This window comes from Panthera tigris, chromosome D4, assembly GCF_018350195.1.
Source record: "Panthera tigris isolate Pti1 chromosome D4, P.tigris_Pti1_mat1.1, whole genome shotgun sequence".
Classification (NCBI taxonomy): domain Eukaryota; kingdom Metazoa; phylum Chordata; class Mammalia; order Carnivora; family Felidae; genus Panthera; species Panthera tigris.
Window position 1 is genome coordinate 17,510,806 of NC_056672.1, and position 21,387 is coordinate 17,532,192.

Genomic DNA, 21,387 nt, shown 5'->3' on the forward strand with positions numbered 1-21,387 from the left:
CAAACGAAAGAATGTACTCTTTGAGGAAGCTAAAAATGCTGGCCCAGGGATCGGGTTACACAGCAGAAAAGTGGTTTGCCCGTTTCCTACCTCATTCTCCAATTCTCTCTCTTGTTCGCTGCAGTGAATGCTGTGTGCCTGTGTCAAGCAGGGCATGCTCGTGGAAGACAAGAGTGTTAGTTGGAAAGAAAACGGGAAAGACACCGTGGAGGAAACATGTCGAGGGGGTAGCATCACCACTCTTAGGAAACCACCTTCAGGCTCAGAAGACCAGGTGCAGTGATGTCCCTTCATTTCATTCACAAGTTGAAGCCCAGAGGCAAGGTGGCTTTCAAAGAGAAGCATTTTGTGCTGTCTTTGCAGTCCTTAACAACAATGGCCCCAGAATCCCAGAGAAAACCACAGGCCATGCTTCCGACCTGACTCATAAAGGACCTCGTGCAGCCCTCACAGTGGCCACCCTCCCGCGGATCATCCCCAGACAGGCTCTCCCTACCGTCTGACAGCTAATGCCCCCAGTTCTGAGGGGAGGAAAGACCCTTCAGATGTATACTGAGATTTGGATTTTGACGGATCTCTTCCCCTCCCATCTGAAACCCATCAGCTTCTGGAAGGATAAGCCAACGTCCTGTGGATAGAAGCAGGTGGCCCGTGTGGCAGTTAACCGTGATCTAATAGATTGTAAGATTTCTGGACTGTGCACTGGGGACGGAGGAAGTGATGGGAGCAAAGGGACTGGTCAGTAACAAGACTGCACTGAAACTCTAAAGCCCACGCCTAGTGCTTATGCTTTTCCACCAGCAAAGGGCAACAATAATAAATCACATTTATTCTGGAGTTATTCAGAGTCTGAATTTCACCAATCCTCTGCGCCCCATTTCCTCACCCTCCTCCCCTTCAGTATCTAGCACAATGCCTGGCAAGTTCTAGGTGCTCGAGAGATGTGCCAAATCAGTCAAGTAAATAGAATAAAATGTACGTCCTTCTGCAGATGATTTAGTTCTGCTGACCTTCCACTTCTTCATCAGTGGGGGAGGGGATCATGTTATTCGGTAAGTTTGTTTTCAAGAGTAAATAACACAGCATGCCTTATACAATGTGCCCAAAGCCATAAAGTGACGCTTTTATGAGTTCTGAGTGTAACTTTATGAGTTTTACAAACTTTAATAAATGTATGCATCTTGAGTTTGCAGATACGGTTCAGCTGAGGGGAGAAGGGAGAAAAGTGAAGCCCTAGGCAGATAAAATAATCATTACCCAAAGCGAGAGACGTGATGGGTTAATTAACCTCAAGTCCATTTAACCAATGTTTAAGAAGAAAGATAATGGGGGGTGGGAAAGGAGAGAGAAGAGGGACGGGTGGGAGCTAGGGGGGAAAGGAACTACTTTTCAGGCCAACTGAGTGTTTCCATAAACGATATATTTTCTTTTCACAAGAAGTCGTCCTGTGCGGCCAAAAGAGGCAGGGAGGTTGTTCAGCAGAAACGGGGTTAATCCAAGCTCACTCCTGCCCACTGCAGTCACGGCGCTGGAGACAGTAACGAAGCCGGCTCGGGCACACATTTCACCCGAACTTCCTCTGTGGTCCTTTTTATATTGAAGTCTCTCCCTGTTACAGGGCCGCGCTTGAAAAAGTTGGAAAACTTTTCCCTTGGTGGAGAGGAAAGCGGCGCTCATCAGACCCAATGGAACGAATGAATGAAGTTATTCCCTTGGCCCGAACGTCTCCATCCACTTTCCTACCAAACACTCCTAGGAACATCTCTCCCCAGTCCCGCGACTGGAATTTTACTCTCCCGTGGCGTTGCCTCCTCTCAGATGCACAGATTTCGAAAGTCAGCACCGTGAGCCGCAGCGGTTGGCTTTTGCAGGAGTCGATGCGCCCTGCGGTCCTGCGTGGTGGCTTCTCCCGGCAGCAGCGGTGTGTAAAATAAACCGTTGCCGAAAAGCATGAAGAATTAACGAAGTGAAAATCTCGGGTTATTTGTTCGGCAGTTGACACGCAAGTGACCTTCCTCCTAAATGAGCGAGTGAGTCGTTTAAGGAGGTTCAGAGCGGGGATGAATGAATCTACGAGGCTCTGGACTCTCACCACCGTGTCGATCTCTTCAGTCCTCCGCGAGGGGGGGGGCGGTGAACGGACTCAAATCCGAGGAGGAAAGGGAGAGAAGGGGGTCAGGCCGCGACGCCGGGAGCTCTCCTCCCAGCCCTTTGGAAAGACTGGCTTTTGCTGCCCCGGACCCTGAGAGGTTACAGCCCGGAGAACCCGGCGGCGCTAGGACCTGGTTGGCGCCTGGCCGCGGCCGCTCTCCGGCGGGCGGAGGAGCGAGAGGAGGAGGGGGCTGTGGGAGAGGAGGGGTGGTAGGGGGGCGGCGGGAGTCATTTATGCAGAGCAGGCGCTGCTGCCATTGCCACTCGCACTCCCCGCGCGCCGCTCGGAGCCGGAGGGAGCGCAGGGAGCGAGCTAGCGAGCGCTCGGAGCCCGGGCCAGCAGAGGGGGCGCCCGGCCGCTGCCTGCACCGCCGCCTCCGCCGCGTTCCGGGGCCCGGGGAGGAGCGAAGGCTAGTCGGAGAGTCGGGAGCCGAGCCGGCGAGACCCAACTGCAGGAGGGCGCCCGCCCCGCTCAGCCGCCTCCTGCGCCGGAGCCGGGGAGCCCCCGCCGATCGCCCCGCGGGCCGGAGGGCACGGCGCGCAGGTCCCCGCAGCCCCAGGGATGGTCTAGGAGCCGGCGCCAGGCTCGCCGTTTGCTCCCCGCCGGGGCTCGCCGCCTGCTGCGGATCGCCCAGGGCTGCGCGCCGCGGCGGCCGGGGGCTGCGCGCCGGGGCGGCCCAGGCCGGAGAAGTTAGTTGTGCGCGCCGCTCGTGCGCGGAGTCAGCGAGCGAGCGAGGGAGGCAGCGAGGCGCCGGGGCCATGGGCTGGGGGAGCCGCTGCTGCTGCCCGGGACGCCTGGACCTGCTGTGCGTGCTGGCGCTGCTCGGGGGCTGCCTGCTCCCCGTGTGCCGGACGCGCGTCTACACCAACCACTGGGCAGTCAAAATCGCCGGCGGCTTCCCGGAGGCCAACCGCATCGCCAGCAAGTACGGATTCATCAACATGGGACAGGTAACGACGGGCTGGCCCAGTCCTTGGCCCTGAAGCTGCCGGGGCCGGGGGAGCCCCCAGCGACCCCGCGCTTCTTGCCCCCTCCTTGTCACCCCCCTTCCCCCTCTTCCAGATGTGCTCTTGCAGCTGTTGCCCGAACTCTTGAGCGATTTTCTCTCTCTCTTTCATACGCATACACACACTCTCTCTCCCCAAAGTTACCGGGGTTGGTTTTGTTTACTTGTGGGTTTTGTTTTGTTTCCTCTTCTTCTTCTTCTTCTTCTTCTTCTTCTTCTTCTTCTGGCCACGAGGGACAGGTAGGGTGTCTGGAAAAATCCAGAGTGTGCATACCCCCGTGGTGGTTTCAGACCCGACCGGGTCTTTTGACATGGAAAGTCAGGGAGCACTGGTAGATTGAGCTCTTTTGGGGGGTGAGGGGAGTGAGCACACTCCTTGCGGTTTCTGAGAGCCAGGGCAAGAAGGAGGCGAGGAAGGGAGAGCCTTTCCTGCTCAGACCTGAATTTAGCCCAGAAAGTAGTTTGCCCCTTGGGGGGTGCGGGGGGGGGGGGAAGAGGACCGCCGGGCGCTGGAGGAGTAGGAGGCGCGGGGACTGGAGCTGGAAGGGAGGAGGAAGAGGGAGGCGGAGGAAGGGAAGAGAGGGCCGGACCCGGCGTGAGCGCAGATCTGGGGAGAGACCTCTCGCTCTCCTCGCCTCTCTCGTGGGATCCGCGTGGGGGCTCCCGGAGCGGGGTCGGAAAAGGGGGTGGGAAACTTCCGACACCCGCCGGCGGGGTTCTTCTCTGGGAGAACCGCAGGTCTCCCCGCGGAGAGGGACGTGCGGCGGCGACGTGGGGCGAAGAGTTGGACAGGCAGACGGGCGCGGGGTTCTCATGGGGTGCCGCTCCCGGGCTTAGGGCAGAGCTGCCCGGCTGGGGAACAATGAATTGAATGGTGTTATGCGGATGATTGGAAGCGCAACAGATTTGGAGGCACCTCCGAGCTAACCGGTCTTGGCTTCCTCGCTCTCATTCCTGCTAGAAATGGAGTGGAGAGGGCTGTGTACGCGGGTTCCAGAAAGTGACCCGATCATTCTCCGCCCCCCCCCCCCACCGCCCGCCCCGCCCCAGTACTCACACCCCATTCACTCACTTCTCTAGGCCTGGCTGGAGAAGGGGGCTCTGGCCAGAGACCCTGCTGGGGGTGGGAGGCGAGGGTGATGGGTCACCTTTGCTGTAGACCGGCTTTTGGGACTGCTCCGGATGCACGTGTCCTGCCAGCGCGAGGGGAAAGGAGGCTGGCAGGAGGCTGGCGCAGCGGGGCCAAGAGAGCAGCACAGACGGTTTCTGATGTTGTGCTGCTCGTCCAGGAACGGGAGCCCTGGGGCGCAGGGACCCTCAGCTGCCCGGGCGATGCGGCACTGACTGAAGAGGCAGCTCTGCGATCACCGCATCTGGAAGGAGATAGGGAGCGCTGGGTGGGGGGCGGGGGGGGGGGTTCAGGGGAGCAGGAGCGTGAGGTCTTGGGCTCTGTGGGTCCAGAGGGAAGACGCGTTCCAGGGAAGTCAGTCCTGTGGAGGACCGAAACCAGGGCAAGGGGCAAGGTCTGAGTCTCCCCCCCCACCACGCCCCCCTGCGCATACGCGTGGGTGCGCCCCCGTCCCCCACCCCCGCCAACACCACCATAAGTATCCAACACCCCCCCCCCCCCCGCCCCCCGGAAGGAAGGAAGGAAGGGAAGCCAGCCAGACTTTGTTGCCCCAGCGCCTGTCATCTTCAGGAGAATTCCATTCTAATGGCTTGTTAGGAGTCTACTAGCTTCTTGTTTCATTGGAAGAACACAGTCTCCTCTTTTTCCATGAGCTTCAAGTTGGGTGCTGCATGTGACCCTGGAATGTAACTGGGAACGCTTGTCAACGAAAGTAGCCTTGTTACCATTCTTCCCAGAAATGCATCTCTCAGGTTCTCTAACACGGAGCATCTCCTCCATAGGATACCTACTTAGAAAATAAGGTCTTGAATATAGACTTCTTTGGTAATCTGCAAAACGGTCGTTTTGGGTGGATACGCCCCCACATTCAGCAAATTGGAAAACCAGGACTCTGGAGAAGTTGATGCGCACAGGATCCCCGAGCCAGACGGTGGCAAAACTGTGATTCAGACCTAGGACTGTCTGGCCCAGGCCTACCCTGCATGAATTCCGCCTGGTAGGGTATCCCTCCCCATGGGAGGAACAAAGTAACACCCCCAATCCCTTGAATTCTGATTTAGTGGCTGAGTAGACTGGAAGCAAACCTTTAGTATTAACTCACAGATACTTAGTTCAAACAGACCTGGACTTCTTGACTCTGAGAAGCTTCATGACTTGTAAGGGAAGAAATACCTGTTTCTTTTTTTTTTTTTTAATGTTTATTTTAAAAAATGTATATTTTTAAAATTTTTACTTTTGAGAGGGAGAGGGAGAGAGCATGAGTGGGGGAGGGGCAGAGGGAGAGGAAGACACAGAATCCAAAGCAGGTTCCGGGCTCTGAGCTGTCAGCCCAAAGCCCGCCACCGGGCTCGAACCCTCAAACTATGAGATCGTGACCTGAGCTGAAATCGGACGCTTAACCCACTGAGCCACCCAGGCGCCCCAGAAATACCTGTTTCTTAATGAACTCATTAAACAGAACTTAGATATTGCAGAGCCTGGCAGAGGAAGGGAGGGGATTTTTGTCACCGAAAGAACCCCCTTTGAACAAGCATTGCTGTGTCCTGTAACTTCACAGGATTGTGTTTACAGAGGGCTTTTTAAGGGAGATCTGTGGCTTTTCATTTGTAAAATACGCAGAAAACTAGAAACACACATGACACCCAACACAATTTATTGTGGTTTTTACAATGCCTGTGAAGACATTAAGTGCTTTGAAAGGTTACAGGGGACCCCTTGAACTGATGCCATAACCGGTGTAAAAAGGTCAGCTGGTCTCACTGTGTAAAGGGTTCCCTCTGCAGATCAAAGGGGGGTAACCCTATGCTAAGTGTTGGGGGCGCTAAATTGAGTTACACAGACAATATCATTGCACTGTAAGGGCCAAACGTATTTCTTATTCACCCTTTACTGCTCTGACCTTTTAACACGTTAGCCATCCTTTTGTTATTCTTTCTTTCCCTAAATAAACCAGTTGTGGTTCCACTGAGCAGTAACTAATTTGCAAATGTCTCTGGAATGTTCTCATGTTTTTTTACCCCAGTTGGGTTTGGGGTCCCACCTCATGGGTCACAAATTGGAACCGAGGCCTATTATTGTTTCCGAAGTCATTTAATATCTCGGTGGTCTCTCTGACATCTTTGGTATAATATTTTAGGCAGCTATTTTAGGTGGTGAATCTTCACCACCGTCGAGGTGCCATCGTGACGACTCGCAACTCCAGCGTAATGTTTTATACCGCATCTTAGCGCTTGGAAGTCACCCGAGGTAAAATTTCCGGCCTGGGGATTTCTGCGGAAAAGAATAGGTGTGCCTCTTGTGCTCATGAAAAATAGGATGTTTAGAGTTAACGCAAGAGCAAGCAAGCAAACAGGCAACGAGGACATGCTTGGCTTCCCGGAAGGGAAGAATAATGAGGCTTTTCTGGCTTTTGGTTATAGAGATAGCATTGTGTTTCGGTAGGTTTTCCACCTCATGTTAGTGTTTGTGAATGGTCATGCCTTGAAAAGCTGCAATGATGCCTTATAATTAGCAGTAGCAGATGTTGTCATGTTGGCGTATGTCCTGTTTTGCTTGGTATTCGTGTCGGCCGTAGAATGCCCTGTCTTCCCCCTGAAAGCCTCTCCCAGGATCAGGTGTCCCCTGACTGTTTGCCTCACACCTGTGGCAAGGAGGCCTTGGTCCGGCCTCTGAATCGGGCGACGTGACCGATGGAACTAACAGTGTAGTTAGTGGTGAGAGGGTAGCAGTGACAGCAAGGAATCAAGACGCGGCATCACGTTAATCGTGAACCTTTGTTTGGACTAACCCTGCAAACCAGGGAGATTAATTTCTGGTTATCTGAACTCAGGGAGAAGGTCCCCGGTGAAGGCTGTTGGCAGCGTGCGAGAGCTGTATTTATCCTTCTGCGAATTGCATATAATCCTTGATCCCAAGCCGAGATTACCAGTAACAGAAAGTGCTCCTCAAACCATGTCACTTATCTTGAGCCAGATTCCGGAAGGGTAAAGCCAGATGCAAGCAATACCAGGGAAATATTCTACCTGGAGTTCTCACTGAAAACAGTATATATATATATATATATATATATATATATATATATATATATATACACACACACACATACATATATACATATATATGTATGTGTATATATATATACACATATACATTATATACACACATATTATACATATATTATACATATTATACACACATATTATATATATATACACACATATTATATATAATATGTGTGTATATATACACACATATTATACATATATATGTATGTGTATATAATGTATATGTGTATATATATATATATATATATATATATATATGTATGTGTATATATATATATCGGAAACTCCAGATGTCACTTACAAGGTCTTTGAAAGCAGGAAAGTCGGTGAACTTAATGGAGCCCCTGTTCCTTCATCTGTAAAATGATAAATCTCTAGATAATAGGCTGAGTTGACTGTGCATTGCTCAGCACATAGTTAGGCTTGCAGCGAAAGGTTGGTTGGGTCTGACTCTGAAATAAGTGAGATTCAAACTTTTATTTGGATAGGGAGAAAGGAAGACATTTTGTAAATGGGAGATACAAGATGTGAAGATCAGGAAAATACATTTTTAACGGCCGAGTAAAAAAGAGCTAAATCCGAGCTTTGTAGACAGGCAAAATGGTTTTCCATTTCAACGAACCATGTAAAACACCTTAAAAATAGTTGCTGTTGGGCTCTAAACAATTCTGGCTGATTTCCCGTGGCAATGCCTTCCTCCCTGGTCGATCCTGGTTGTAGCCCATTAAATATTACAGGATAAGCCTGCCGGAGAGATGGAAGACGGGGAGGGAAAATATCTGAAGACCGATTATTTTGTAAAGCTTCTTACCTTGGTACATTATGTTGGATCGCATCTGAATTCGTGTTTTAATTCTGAATGCAGTTTGCACGAAGAGAGTTAGAAGCCGCATTTCCCAGAGATCTTTGGCACGAGGAACTTTTGTTCAGAGATCTGCCAAAGGTCTCCCCCCGCCCCACCCCGCTGCTGATTAGTTCTGATCTTCGGGCAATGTGGGGTGATCGAAATGGTGATGAGCGGTGGAGAGTGGGTTCTGGGTGCGAGTGGATGGCATTGCAAATACTGCTGGGTTGAATGGGACTGGGCTCCCCTAGTTGCATTTTTAGGCATGTTGTAAACAGCAAAATAAGTTGGTGTGGGAGTCCACCTGGCCTCGCACAGGGCAGCTCTTCACGCCCAAAAACCTCGGCCCTGACCTCTGCTAGCGACTCTCACATGCTGCGTTCTCATGAGCAGGAGAACCTTTACTGGAAAAAGCGATTCAGAGAGCTTGGCCTGATCACGGTGGACCTGTTGCATTAACCTCATAGGCAAGGAATGGCTTGTATGTGGCCGTTGGGATTTTCGGGGTCTGTTTGAAATGAAAAACTGCATTTTTGTGCACCCGAAGGCAGCTGAATTTGCCTTATCGCTGTCTCTCATGAGCTTATATCCAGAGGTCCTAACCTTAAAGGTCAGCCAGAGAAGCAGGGTAGAGTGCTGGGAAAATGGCCAGTGATGTCTGACTCCTTGGTGAAGGGAGGGAGTCCTGACCCAGAAACATCCCCGGGGCAGGGAGGGGTATTTGTGTTGTCCGTTCCAGTTAAGTGAAACAGCGTCTGCGTTTTCCCCAAGGCCGAAGTGTCTCCAGGCAGTGCTGTGCCTTGGGACTTTATCACTTGGCGAACTCAGTTTGGATTCAATGACAGGGAAGGCTTTGGCTTCCTGGATGGGGAAAAACGAATGCTTACAGACCTTCATGCATGCTAGAAGATATGTATGCGCATATATGTACATGTGTACGGACACATGTGTGTATCTGTTAATTTTTACTTTCATCAAAGTTAAATTGCACGCAATTTACAGTGAAATTACTCATGCAGTATTCTTGCGAGTTTCAACAGATGAGATCTCTACATCTAAAGGTAGCAAGAAAGGACAATCAATGCCAATAAACTCTTCAGTGTGGGTTAATCCCTGCAGGAAAACGGGACCAGAAAGAAAACAGGAGTAGGAGTCAGCAGCTTGGAGCGAAACTCTGGGGTTTTTTCTTTCATTAACCAACTCGGCCCTCATTGCCTCATTTTTCAAAGAGAGGACCCTAATATGTGCTCCAGCCACCTTGCGGGGTTGCTGTGAAATCAAGTGCCTAATGATGAACACGAATACGTCAATAAAATAAGGCATGGGAAGCATTGCATGATCTACAGGGGCTCCAAGGAGATTCAAAGGCTGCTCAAAGGAAAATAAGAGAATGCTATGGTTAACGAAGGTTTCTGTAGTGGAGTCACTTGTGATTTTCTAGATTCTTGTGCTTGCCCATGGAGATCTAGTGGGGGCGGAAGGAGTCCGTGTTGCTCCTGATCCCCCCGCCCGTCCCCCCACTTTAGAGGACAGTGATAGCTAGACTGAGAGCCATGGACAGAGGCATAGAGCTGGGGCAATGGACCAGAAAATCACCCAGCTAGGGTTCCCCATCCTTGGGTTGGACAGCTTGGTTTATAAGGCATATACAATATGGAGATTGCAAGATTCGTTAAAGAGTCAAGATACCGTCTCTTTTTTATCGAAGCATTATTCACATGCAATGTTCTCGTAGTTTCAGAGGTACAACATATCGATGCAACAATTCTCTATGCTCTTCAGTGGTCTCCCCGCGAGGTGTAGTCACTCTCTGTCACCCTACAACGTTATTAGAAGATTACAGACTCTTCCCGATGCTATCCTTTTACATTTGATTCAGATGCGAGCACGTGTAGGGAATAGGGGGAAATAAAACAGAAATGTAGGGATACGGATGGGACCGTTCTCGGTGCAAGTGTTGGAAACCCAAACTCCTACTGCTTGAGTAAAACTCGTAGGCAATCCGATAAGGAAGCGGGGACTCCGTTGGTGTAGACAGGTCCACGTGCCTTCGCGTGCGGTTCCGAACACAGAGGCTGAACCCTCTGTGCGCACTGGCCCTACCTGGCGTGTACTTTCTTCACGGCAAAACCTCCCCTGCCTGACCCAAACTGACATTAGTTGGGACATCGGTTCTTTTGTTTGGTTGCGGAACTGCGTGGATGAGTTTGATGATGAGGGTGCTGTCCTGGGTGCGGGTAGAGGGTGTGGAGACCGCATTGCTCTGTGTGCCCTGCTGTGCTCTTCTCATCCGAAGGGTTCTGGATTCTGAAATGCATCCAGATCCAAGCGTCTTTAAAACGTGATTGTGAGTCTGCCCAGATGCAGATCTGGAGTACTGCTCGTGTCTGGTATTTCTCCTTTTCCCTGTGTCAGTAGCTTCATCCTCACACAGACCCTTTCCCCCAGGCAGCAACGCTCAGTCGATTCTTAGTACCTCCTTTACCTGCTGATGAGATGAACCCCTGAGAAAGAACCCCAGTTCTTCCCGGTGGGATTATGTCTCCACTCATAAGCCAGTGACTTTGTCCACGGGGACAGTAGTCTGTTGGTGAGTCACCCTGGGTCACTTGGTCTCCCTTGAAGTAAGGATGTTGACCACTGATGGGCAACCCACCAAAACAGGAGAGGGACAGTTCTCCAAGGGAAGAAAGGATGCTGTTTCTAGAAGAAGATGTGGGACAAGAAGACCTCCTGCTCAGATCAGGTTATGTAAGGCCTTACATGCGTCGGTGAGGGGGTTTCCACCTTATCACGTAGGATAAAAAATGATATTGAATTCCCCTGAGAAGAGGTAACAACCTACCGATTCAACAAACAGGAGACTCTACCATGTAATATGGAAGACGTTTTCTGCTTTCAAGGAGGTAGGACGTTTTCCCTCATAGCTGTCATTCAGCAAGGCAAGTACTAATGGGGTCACAGGCAACCCAGTACGGTTCACTTGTGCCCGGGAGGGATCTGCTGGTATCCGTGTGCACAAGGAACCGGGGGAGGCAGAGAGGCTATTGTGTTGGTAAAGGTGCCTGGAAATGAATCAGAAGCAGATTTGGATCCTTGTCGAGGTGGATTCAATATGGCTTGATAACTCAATGGATGCGGGGGAGGAGGAGGAGGAGGAGGGAGAGGGTGAGGGTAACTATAAAGTTTATCACCACGGGACCGGGAGCATGGGGGACCCGTGTACGGAACTGGGGCCGTCTGCGGGAGCATCTTGAGAACAAGGGGATAGGTTCAGCCTCAGTGTTGTGGGGAGACAGAAGGGCAGGCAGATAGGAGTGTCCAGGATGCAGAAGAGATTCAGGACAGGAAAGAAGCGAAGACGGGCACTCATCCACCTCCACGTAACTGAAGTTGGGGAAGATGCATAGGATAGGTAAGGGGTGCAGCATGAAGAGGGCTGGCGGGGGCTGAGGCTAGAGCCTTAAGGGAATGTCTCCACTTAGGGCTTAAGGGCTAAAGGGAGCATTGAAGGCTCAGGGCGGCACCAAAGGTAGAGCCTGGAAGTCACGAGGACGGGTGTGCCCCTTTACAGGGTGTGCACTAGTGAAAAGAGCTGTGGGGAGAATCTAGCCTGTAAGAGCTGGAACGTGGCTTAAAGACTTGGTGGTGACGAGGCTCCCTGTGATCTCAGCACCAGTGCTTGGTTGGACAGTGAGGGGAATTTAAGGATGTGGCGCGGTAGAGGAAACGAGTAGAGAAGGTTCTTACTGCACATCTGCCTACCTACCTACCTTCTTTCCCTGTCTCTTGTCTCATCAGTGCGCCGTGGCGGGCGAGGAAGACCTAGGATCGTAGGTCTAGAACCAAGAGGGTTTCAATCCTAACGCTGCTACTGCTTAGCTGGGGGACCCTAGGCGAGCATCTTAACCTCTCTGTGCCTCAGTTTCATCATGTGTTAAAAAGAGCCAATCGTATTTCCCTTACAGAATCATAAAAGTCGTTAGAATGGTGCCTGGCACCTACTACTTATTCAGTAAGTCTCTGTTATTATGTCTTATTTTGTAATTTTTAAATTGTTTTATTAAAACTTTTTTCTTTCATGTTTTGTTTTGAAAGAAAGAGAGAGAGCACAAGCAGGGGAGAGGCAGAGAGAGAGAAGGAGAGAGAATCCCAAGCAGGCTCTGCACTGCGTGGGGCTCGATCTCACGAGTCCTGAGACCATGACCTGAGCCAAAATCAAGAGCTGGACCCTTAACCCACTGAGCCACCCGGGCGCCCCATATTGTTGTCGTTTTTTTTTTTTTTAACCAAGTTAAGCTCAGTTTCTATATACTGTTTCATCCTGTTGTTTTCACTTAATATTATACTGTGAGCCTTTTCCAATGTTACTAGATAATTTTAGACACATTTGGGTGACTGCAGAATTGAAGGTATCATATACTACGTTATGATTCGTGTGACCGTGTATCATATTTTTCCAGGCACATTCCTGGGCTATGCCTCACCCCCATGAAGTATTGTGGAATATCCCCCTTTATTTTCAAACATGTGTGAGTTTGTGTGTGTGTGTGTGTGTGTGTGTGTGTGTGTGTGTGTGTGTGTAATTGCACATCTTTCTACTAGCTGGGAGGGCAGAGCTGTCCCTCTTTCTTGCGTGTGTCCCCAGCACCTTCTGTGGTGTTGGAGAAGCACAGTGTGCACTTGGGATGGGAAGTATTATGTGGAGAGAAATAGGCTTGGAAGGCAGAGAACACTGGTGCCTTGAGACTAAAGAGGAATGCAGGACGAGTGGAGGTTCAGGGGAGTCCAAGTAGCGGGGGAAGGGAAGGGAAGGGAAGGGAAGGGAAGGGAAGGGAAGGGAAGGGAAGGGAAGGGAACGGATGTACGGAATAGCTCTGTCTCACTTGTCACCTCAGACGCACCTGCAGAGACAGGGGAGACCTGGGTAAAGTTGGCGTCCGGGTGCTCCCGTGGTTTGACACGCGTTAAGGAAATTCTGATAAGAAGCCGTAAAAAAGATGTGACCGTGCCATTTGTGACAACATGGGTGGACCTACTAGGTATTACGCTAAATGAAATAAGTCAGCCGGAGAAAGACAAATACCATATGATTTCCTCGTGTGTGGAATTCAAAAAAAAAGTCGAATAAACAAATAAAAAAGCAGAACCAGACTTAGAAATACAGAGAACAAACTGGTGGTGGCCAGAGGGGAGGGGGGGGGGACGGGCAAAGTGGGCGAAGGGGAGTGGGAGGTCCAGGCTTCCAGTTGTGGGATGAATAAGTCGTGGGGATGAGAGGCACAGCATGAGGAGTGTAGTCAGTGGTATTGTAACAGCGCTGCGTGGTGACAGACAGTGGCTATGCTTGTCGTGAGCCCAGCTTAACCTGTAGACTTGTCACATCGCTACATTGGACGCCTGAAACGAATGTACCGTCACCTCTCAACTATACAATTAAAAAAAAAAAAAAAGAAGAATCACCGATGAATGACTCCGCAAAGAATAGCCAAATAGCAAGGAGATCATTTGCTGCTGGTACTTAGTTATCGCCCCGTAAGTAGTGGTTGAATATTAATGAGTGAACAATGAACCAATCCGTATTGTTTTGTCTTTGGTCACGAATGCCCAGAAATCTGACATTAGAACAGGACCAAACTGGGAGTTCGAATTTGCCAGGGTGAGAGAGAAGGGAAAAGATCTGTGGGAAGCGGGGGTTGGGGGTGGGGGGTGGGGGTGGGGAACGAATCCGATGGCTTTTGAATACAAGGGGCAGGACCCCTGAAATGACACAGCACAACGTCCTGGCTTTGAGGAGGGTGGAGGGGCCGAAACAGGACTGGTGGGTCAAAGGAATGGGGAGGACTTGGGGGCCGTGAGTGCAAAATAAAAACGGAGGGGCCAGTTGGACAAGACATCCCAGAGGGTGTTTGTTTGTTTGTGTGTTTGTGTGTTTGTGTGTTTGCTGTTTTGTAAGCTCCAAGTTAGAGCTCTTCTGCGGCATGCTAGGGTCCAAGGTGTGGACGCGCTGGGGAGCTGACCAGGTAGAGAGCAGGTGGGTTAGACAGCGGGTTAGACCGAGTCGACAAAGTGTGAGGCTGGGATGTTGTTTGGAATGGTTACCAGCTTGGGTAAGAAGAGGCTTCCGTGTAATCGTGCCGGCACACCTTCCAGGCAGGTAAACGTGAGGTGTGCCCCATACGGCCATTCTCCTTGGATAAATTCAGGTGTTATCTCTGCTTTACACATCTGTGCGGTATTATTTGCACTCCAGGTCCTGTGTCAGCTTAACGGATAAAGACAGCCACCTGGGTCACTGCTTTCAACTCCCAATTGTGTCTTCCTGTGTTTGATGTAAAAACTGCAGATTGCATTGGACGCTGAACATAGAAGAATGTAGACAGAGAATGTGAACCCAGCGATAATCCTTAAGGATGATCTTTAAATGGTGTATATCTTGGTACATTTCATGTTTGCCTCCACCTTGAGTTGTCACGTAACCCACTTCCGTTATAGTAAATAATTATACCTATGAGTTATTCTCATGTCATGTGTTCTGCCCTTTACATTATTTATAGAGTGTAATGAAGCTGTGTGTTCCAAACGTGTCTTTTATTTATCTTAATCCAAACTTTATTGCCCTATAGGAATAGCCATATATAATTTTTAATTTTTTTAAGTTTATTTATTTGTTTATTTTGAGAGAGAGAGAGAGTGAGAGAGTATGAGTGGGGGAGGGGGAGAGGGAGGGAGAGAGAGAATCCTAAGCAGCCTCCTTGCGGTAAGCACAGGTCCCGACACAGGGCTCGACCCCCAAAACCGTGAGATCGTGACCTGAGCTGAAATCAAGAGTCGGACGCTCAACCTACTGAGCCACCCAGGCATCTAGGAATATACACATATTTTAAAATATATGTTTAAAAAATTATGTATATTTTGCTCTCTATTTAATAGATAATACTTTTAGATGGCCCTGTGTAATATTAGATTAATCTTGTTTGCATTTGTATGTCATCTGATTGTTAATATAGGGTTAGCATCACAAAGGAAGCATTAACATTTTAATTTGATCTGTGCATTATCTGAGAGGTTAATTCTGTCTTGGGAAAATTACAGTGTGAATACCATACCAGCATTGAAACTAGTTAAGATTTATTAAAAGCAAGTCCTTCCCTGCTGCCTTTCCCTATGTGTGTGTGTGTGTGTGTGTGTGTGTGTGTGTGTGTGTGTGTGTATACACACCATATATATCTGTATTTGTACTAAGTACTTAAGGTCTGATATTTTTGTAATAAGTACTTAAGGTCTGGTATTTCTCTACTCTGAGGAGCTCTTACAGCTGTAAAAATATCCTGGCTCCCCCATGTCAGTGTTCCCAGGCCTGTACCTTGTTTTTACTAGTGGATGTTTCTCAACCAAAATAAAACTGGGCCGCGCTCGCTAGTTTGAATGCAGTGCAGGGAGGGAGACACTTCCAGGGCCTTTAACCTCGTAAGCAAATATCCATAACTGTAAGTGTAGAAGTTTACTGCATCCCGGGCTGTTCTACTTGTACTTAACTAACACATAGTTTTGTTTCCTGTGTGTGTGTGGAACCTCATTCATCAATTTCAAAGTTTTTCAAGAGAAAACTAAATTGTAGTCCAGTTAGGATTTATTAGCAGCCCAGCTTCCAGGAAAACCTATTTTCTTTCTTTTCTTTTCTTTTCTTTTCTTTTCTTTTCTTTTCTTTTCTCTTCTCTTCTCTTCTCTTCTCTTCTCTTTCCTCCTTTCCTCTCCTTTCCTTCTCTTTCCTTCCCTTTCCATTTTTCTTTTCTTTTCTTTTCTTTTTTTTTTTTTTTTTTTTAAACTGTGGGCCATCTTTCTATTTGGTTAGTGCTCCTGGGCCAATTTACCAAATGCTACATTCTTTGAATTGTTGTAGGATGATGTCATTGCTCAGTTGGTCAACACTGAGAACCTGTGAGCAAAACTCAAGGCAGGAAACAGGTGACTTCCCTTCCCCTGTGGGGCCTGCCCTGCCGCTAATTTGCCACATACTTGGGAGCTGATCATAGGCTTTCTGTGTCTTCAAGGGTTCGTTTTATACATTGCTTTATTTATTATATTATTTTTAAAGTTTGTGTGTTTGTGTGTTTGTTTATTTATTGAAAGAGACAGAGCATCTCAAGCAGGCTCCACACTACCAGCACAGAGCCCGATACGGGTCTCAGTCTCGCAAAATGTGAGCTCATGATGTGAGCTGAAATCAAGAGTCAGACGCTTAACTGACTGAGCCACCCAGACGCCCCCATTGCTTTATTTAAATATTAGTTATCGAAGGGCATCATTAAGGTGAAAAGACAAACCACAGAATGGGAGAAAATATTGGCAGACCATACCCGATAAGAGCGTTATATCCAGGATATACACTCAATAATAAAAGGACAGATAGCCCACTTAAAAATGGGCATAAAGGGTCTGAACAGACAGTCCTCCCAAGGAGATGTATGAATGGACAATAAGCACATAAAAAGATGCACAACATCAGGGAAATGCAAATGCATTTCAAATGCACGGCGAGATGCCAGTTCACACTCCGTTGGATGGCTGTAATCAAGAAGACAGTTAATCACAAGTGTTGGCAAGGATATGGAGCAATTGGAACCCTCATACACGGATGGTAGAAATGTAAAGCGGTACAGTCACTGTTGCAAAACCATCTAGTGGTTTCTCGAAAGGTTAAACATAGAGTTGCCATATGACCCAGTATTCCCACTCCTCACTATATGCCCAAGAGAAGTGGGAGCACTGTTCACACAAAAACTCCAAAAAGTGGAAACAACCCATTTTCTTTCGATGGTTGGAAGGGTAAACGAAACATAGTACATCCATACACTGGAATTTTCTTTTGCAATCAAAATGAGTGAGGTCGTGATACATGCTACAAAACGGATGGACCTTGACAACAACTATGCTATAATCAGAAGAGCCAGTCACGAAAGGCCACATATTTTCTGATTCCGTTCTTAGGAAATGCCCAGAATAGGCAAATCCACAGACGCCGGAGGTAGGTGAGTGGTCACGTGGGGCTGGAAGAGTTGGCGGGAATAGGGTGATGGGTGTGGGGCTTCTTTTGGCGGCGAGGAAAATGTCCTAAAATGGATCGTGGTCATTTTGACGCAACTCTGTGACAATCCAAAAGCATTGAAGGGTCTCTTTACCGTAGGTAATGTGTACAGTATGTGAACTGTGTCTGAATCCAGCTGTTAAAAGTAGTCGTAGAATACGTATTGTTTATCAGCCCTTCTACTGGGCGCAGCGCTTCTACATTTGTCATTGGTAAGGTACCTGCTCACATGGAGCTTATGTGATAGTGGGAGGGGACAAGCCGTAACTCAGTAATGCAATGGAGAACATAACTGCAATTGGGAATGTGCTGTTGGAAGGCAAAACACGATGGTAGAGTAAAAGGGGAGGTGGGGAGGAGTCCTGTAGACAGGCTGGTCAGGGAGGCTCACTGAGGTGGACACTCTGGAGGCCGAGACCTGAATGTTAAGAAGAAGCCAACCACCTGGAGGTCTGGGTTGGGACCGGGTCCTTGCAGAGGAGACGGCCAGTGCAGCATTTCCTAAAGAACCGAAAACTGCTGGTATAAAAAGATTCTGGTTAACAAGAAGCGGTTGAACTTGAAGTTGGAGAGGATGATCTTATTAGTTTTGTTGTTTTTTTTTAATTTCTTTTTGAGGGAGGGAGAGAGAGAGCGAGTGAGCGAGCAGGGGAGGGGCAGAAAGAGAGGGAGAGAGAGAGAATCCCCAGCAGGCTCCTTGCTGTCAGCACAGAAGAGCCCAACACGGGGCTTGAACCCGCAAACTGTGAGATCGTGACCTGAGCTGAACTCAAGAGTTGGACACTTAACGGACTGAGCCATCCAGGGGCTCCAAGGGGAGAATGATCTTAGAGTGTATTTTGGTGATGCCATTTTCCTGTTCAGAAGCCACCAGTAGCTCCCATATCCTACTGTGTTGAAACACACTTCTTCTCTGGGCTTTTTGAAGGCTTTTGAAGAGATAGGAAATCCTCTCTCTTTTTGAAGGCACGTCTCAACGTCCCCTCTTTGCTATACCTTGCTCTGAAGGTATAGGTAAAACTTAGGTATAGTTTGCCCAAAATACTCCTGGGGAATTTAATACAGTTAAGCTTGTTTTTTTCCCCCTTGGGGCATTTCATTAGTATTCTGTAGCACGTAGCACGGTGCCTTGTTCTTTATAAGTAACGATTAAATATCAGTTGAGTCCCAACGTATTTTATAGACATGCAATGTATATAAAGTGAACAATAAATCTGAATATTGGAGAAAAATTGCAAAAGAATTCTACCACCCCGTGAATCAAGAAGGCTAACGGTGCATCTTGTATTCCGTAAAGGAGTGTGTGGAAAGAGCAGTGATCTAGGATTGATGAGTCATTTTGTGTGTGAATCCTAAAGTCCAGCACTTCCTGGGAACTAGCCTAACCCTTATCTTTAAGTGTTTCAGCCCTCGGCATCATCAGCAGGGTCATTCCTTCTGGCTTTGACTTCCATGGAAATTCTTCACATGAGAGAGTACACAGTGTGACATTATCCATGAGCTAAGTCCCAGATCATCCTAGGGTCCGGATGGTTTCTCCATGGATCCTGGAGAACCTCAGGCACCCTGCTGGCTGTAATCATCTTCTTGGGGTGGCCGTGGGCCCCTGTGTCTGTTGGAGCAGTGGGAATGGCACCGAGAGGTCCCGCAGCGAAAAAAAGTGGTCAGGAGGAAGGGACCGCTTCAGATCACAGGTACATTTTTACCGTTTGTGTGGAATCAGTGGGAGTAGCAAAAGGAAGCAGATTTGGTGCGTAGGAAAGTCTAAAGCTTGGGATAATGTAAGCAGTAGAATCTGGTGCTGGCCAGACGCTCATGGCGGGGCTTGCCTGGATTGGCCATTTTGAAGGACCTAAACACGAGTTATATCAGCTCGAGAGGGGAGATTGCAGCCTCTGGGACCAACAGACATAAAATTAAGCCCCGGAGCTTAGTCCTTAAGGAGTGGCTTCAGAGATATCCTTGGAGATAGGAAGTAAACTCAAGACAAATAGAGCAAATATCCATTGGGAGTTAACTCCATTATAAAAGGAATGCTCTCTTACTTGAGTGACGTGGCCAGACGCCAGTGTCTCATTCTAGCTGGGTCTCCCTATCTGACCTTTTCCCCTTTGATCAGATCTGAGCATCAAATGACCAGTCCTTTAGGCCTAGACAGGGGGAAGGGTGAGTTGTTTTCTGGGTCAGATGAAAGGGAAGTGTTCTCAGGCTGTATACGGTTCTAGAGTAGAACTTTCCTCCTCCTCCTCCTCCTCCTCCTCCTTCCCTACTCTAAACATAATTCAGCCTGAACACTTTGCCATTCTTTGCACAAGAAGTGCCATGCCCTGCTTTTCTGAAGCCCCCTACGGCATTCCCACTGCCTGGACATCCTCATGCACCATTCTCACTGGTTCCGCAAAGCCCTTCTCGGGTGGTATTTCCTCAAGTGAAATGGCCTGTGGCTAAAACTTCCTTCATTTAAACTCTCATTGAAATTTATATGCTTCTTTTTCCTGGCATTTGACATATTTAGATTGTATTCATTGTATGGGTGTGTGTGTGTGTGTGTGTGTGTGTGTGTGTGTGTGTAATCTCTTTTGCTAGATAGCAATCGCCTTAAAGACAGGATGTGGTTTTTTTTGGTTCATTTTTGTCCTGCATATGGTCTCTAGAAGAGCGCTGTGCAGTTAAAATGCCCTCAGAAAATTATTCTGAAAGGGATAGTTGGCTGTGAGTAAATAAAGGCGGAGGGTAAGTCAACACTGCAGTGGACATCGGTATGGTCCACTGAAAATTTCTGGGTGTCCTCCTAGCCATGTGATAGGATTGTACCTCCCTACTTTGGGGGATAAGGGTAGCCATATAACCGATGGAATTGGCCAAGATGGAAATGTTGGATATGTGAGCAGCAGTGACCCGTGTCCCTTCTTTACCCGTGTGTGCGCTATCTGCTGTGGTCTACAACGCTCCAGGGGGTGGATGCCCCATTAGCCAGGGTCCTCATGGGCTCTGATGAACAGCACTCCCAGCCAATGCACGATGGACACGTAATACGAACTAGCAGCAAGCCTTTGTTGTTTTAAGTCACTGAGATTCATGGGTTCATTTGCTCCTGCTGTGAAACCTTGCGCGTTCCAACGAGTACAAAAATACAACAGGCTTTCTCCTTAGCCTTGCACACAGTATAGGCGAACGTATGTACGGATTGGGGAGAAAAGATGAGGCGATACTCTGGATGAGAACCCAGGAAGTGACTTAATAGGAAGACCTCAGTGGTCTCGTCTACGTCTTACTCATTACGTCAGTGAAAATTAGATGGGTTCAAAAAAATAAAACCAGAGGCCAGATAGTAGGTATTTCCAAATGTACGTACGCGCGTTTTGTTGCTTAGAGATTTGCGTTTCCTGAAAGAAACCCTGAAGGTGCCAGGGCTTAATTGCACTGAGTTGCTTCCTTCTAGCCTTGCCAGCTCTCTGGATGAAATTCGTTCCAGGGGTTCAGATATACCTGTTCGGGACCTGTAAGCCTCTCTAGAAAATGGAAGGTTTTTTCTTTTCTAAGAGGATAGAAACTTAGCGTATTGCAGTTTTTTTTTTGTTTTTTTTTTCCCCGTGAAATGAAAACAACATGTTACCTTTGTACCTCGAATGATTGTTTAATAGGGAATGTGCTTTCTGCTCGCCAATCGCACTTGTTTGTGCATTCTGTAAGGGCCACACTGTGCCTCCAGAATTGTGATACCCACTGCTGCGGAATCCACTTAAATTTGCCGCCCCAGTCCGCTGGCCCGTTCTGCCTTCGTTGTCAGAGAACTGGCTTCGCAAACGTCGGGATCTGTGCTCTTCCTGATTTATGTGATGTGGACACAGCGGGGAACATCTGAGATTTAAAATGTTATGGCCTGAATTTCCAACTGTTGAAACGAATCCAAAGCAGCAGATTTTTCGTCTTTGGCAAGACAGGATTGAAGCAACATGCAGTGATTTGGTTCGCCGATTTGCGAGCTGTTAAAAATCAGAATAATTTAAAATGAGGAGAGTAAGTGCTGCATAATGTGAAAAATATTCCAAAGGTCACATGGTTGTGCAGTCTTAGACAAGTGAAGCACCACGAAAACAAAA

The 21,387-nt window shown here is 48.5% G+C and overlaps 1 protein-coding gene across 3 annotated transcripts in view; it reads left to right on the plus strand.

Moving 5' to 3' along the window:
• Nucleotides 1–2,397: 2,397 nt before the first annotated feature.
• The window catches only part of PCSK5 (proprotein convertase subtilisin/kexin type 5), a 447,842-nt gene continuing 428,852 nt past the window's right edge, over nucleotides 2,398–21,387 (plus strand). For 2 of the 3 annotated variants that reach the window (XM_042963382.1, XM_042963383.1), the window contains exon 1: nucleotides 2,837–3,102. In XM_042963382.1, the coding sequence (XP_042819316.1) occupies nucleotides 2,911–3,102 (192 nt within the window). In that variant the 5' untranslated portion in view covers nucleotides 2,837–2,910. Of the gene's footprint in view, nucleotides 3,103–21,387 lie in introns of all 3 variants that reach the window. The other variant, XM_042963381.1, reaches the window with a different exon arrangement.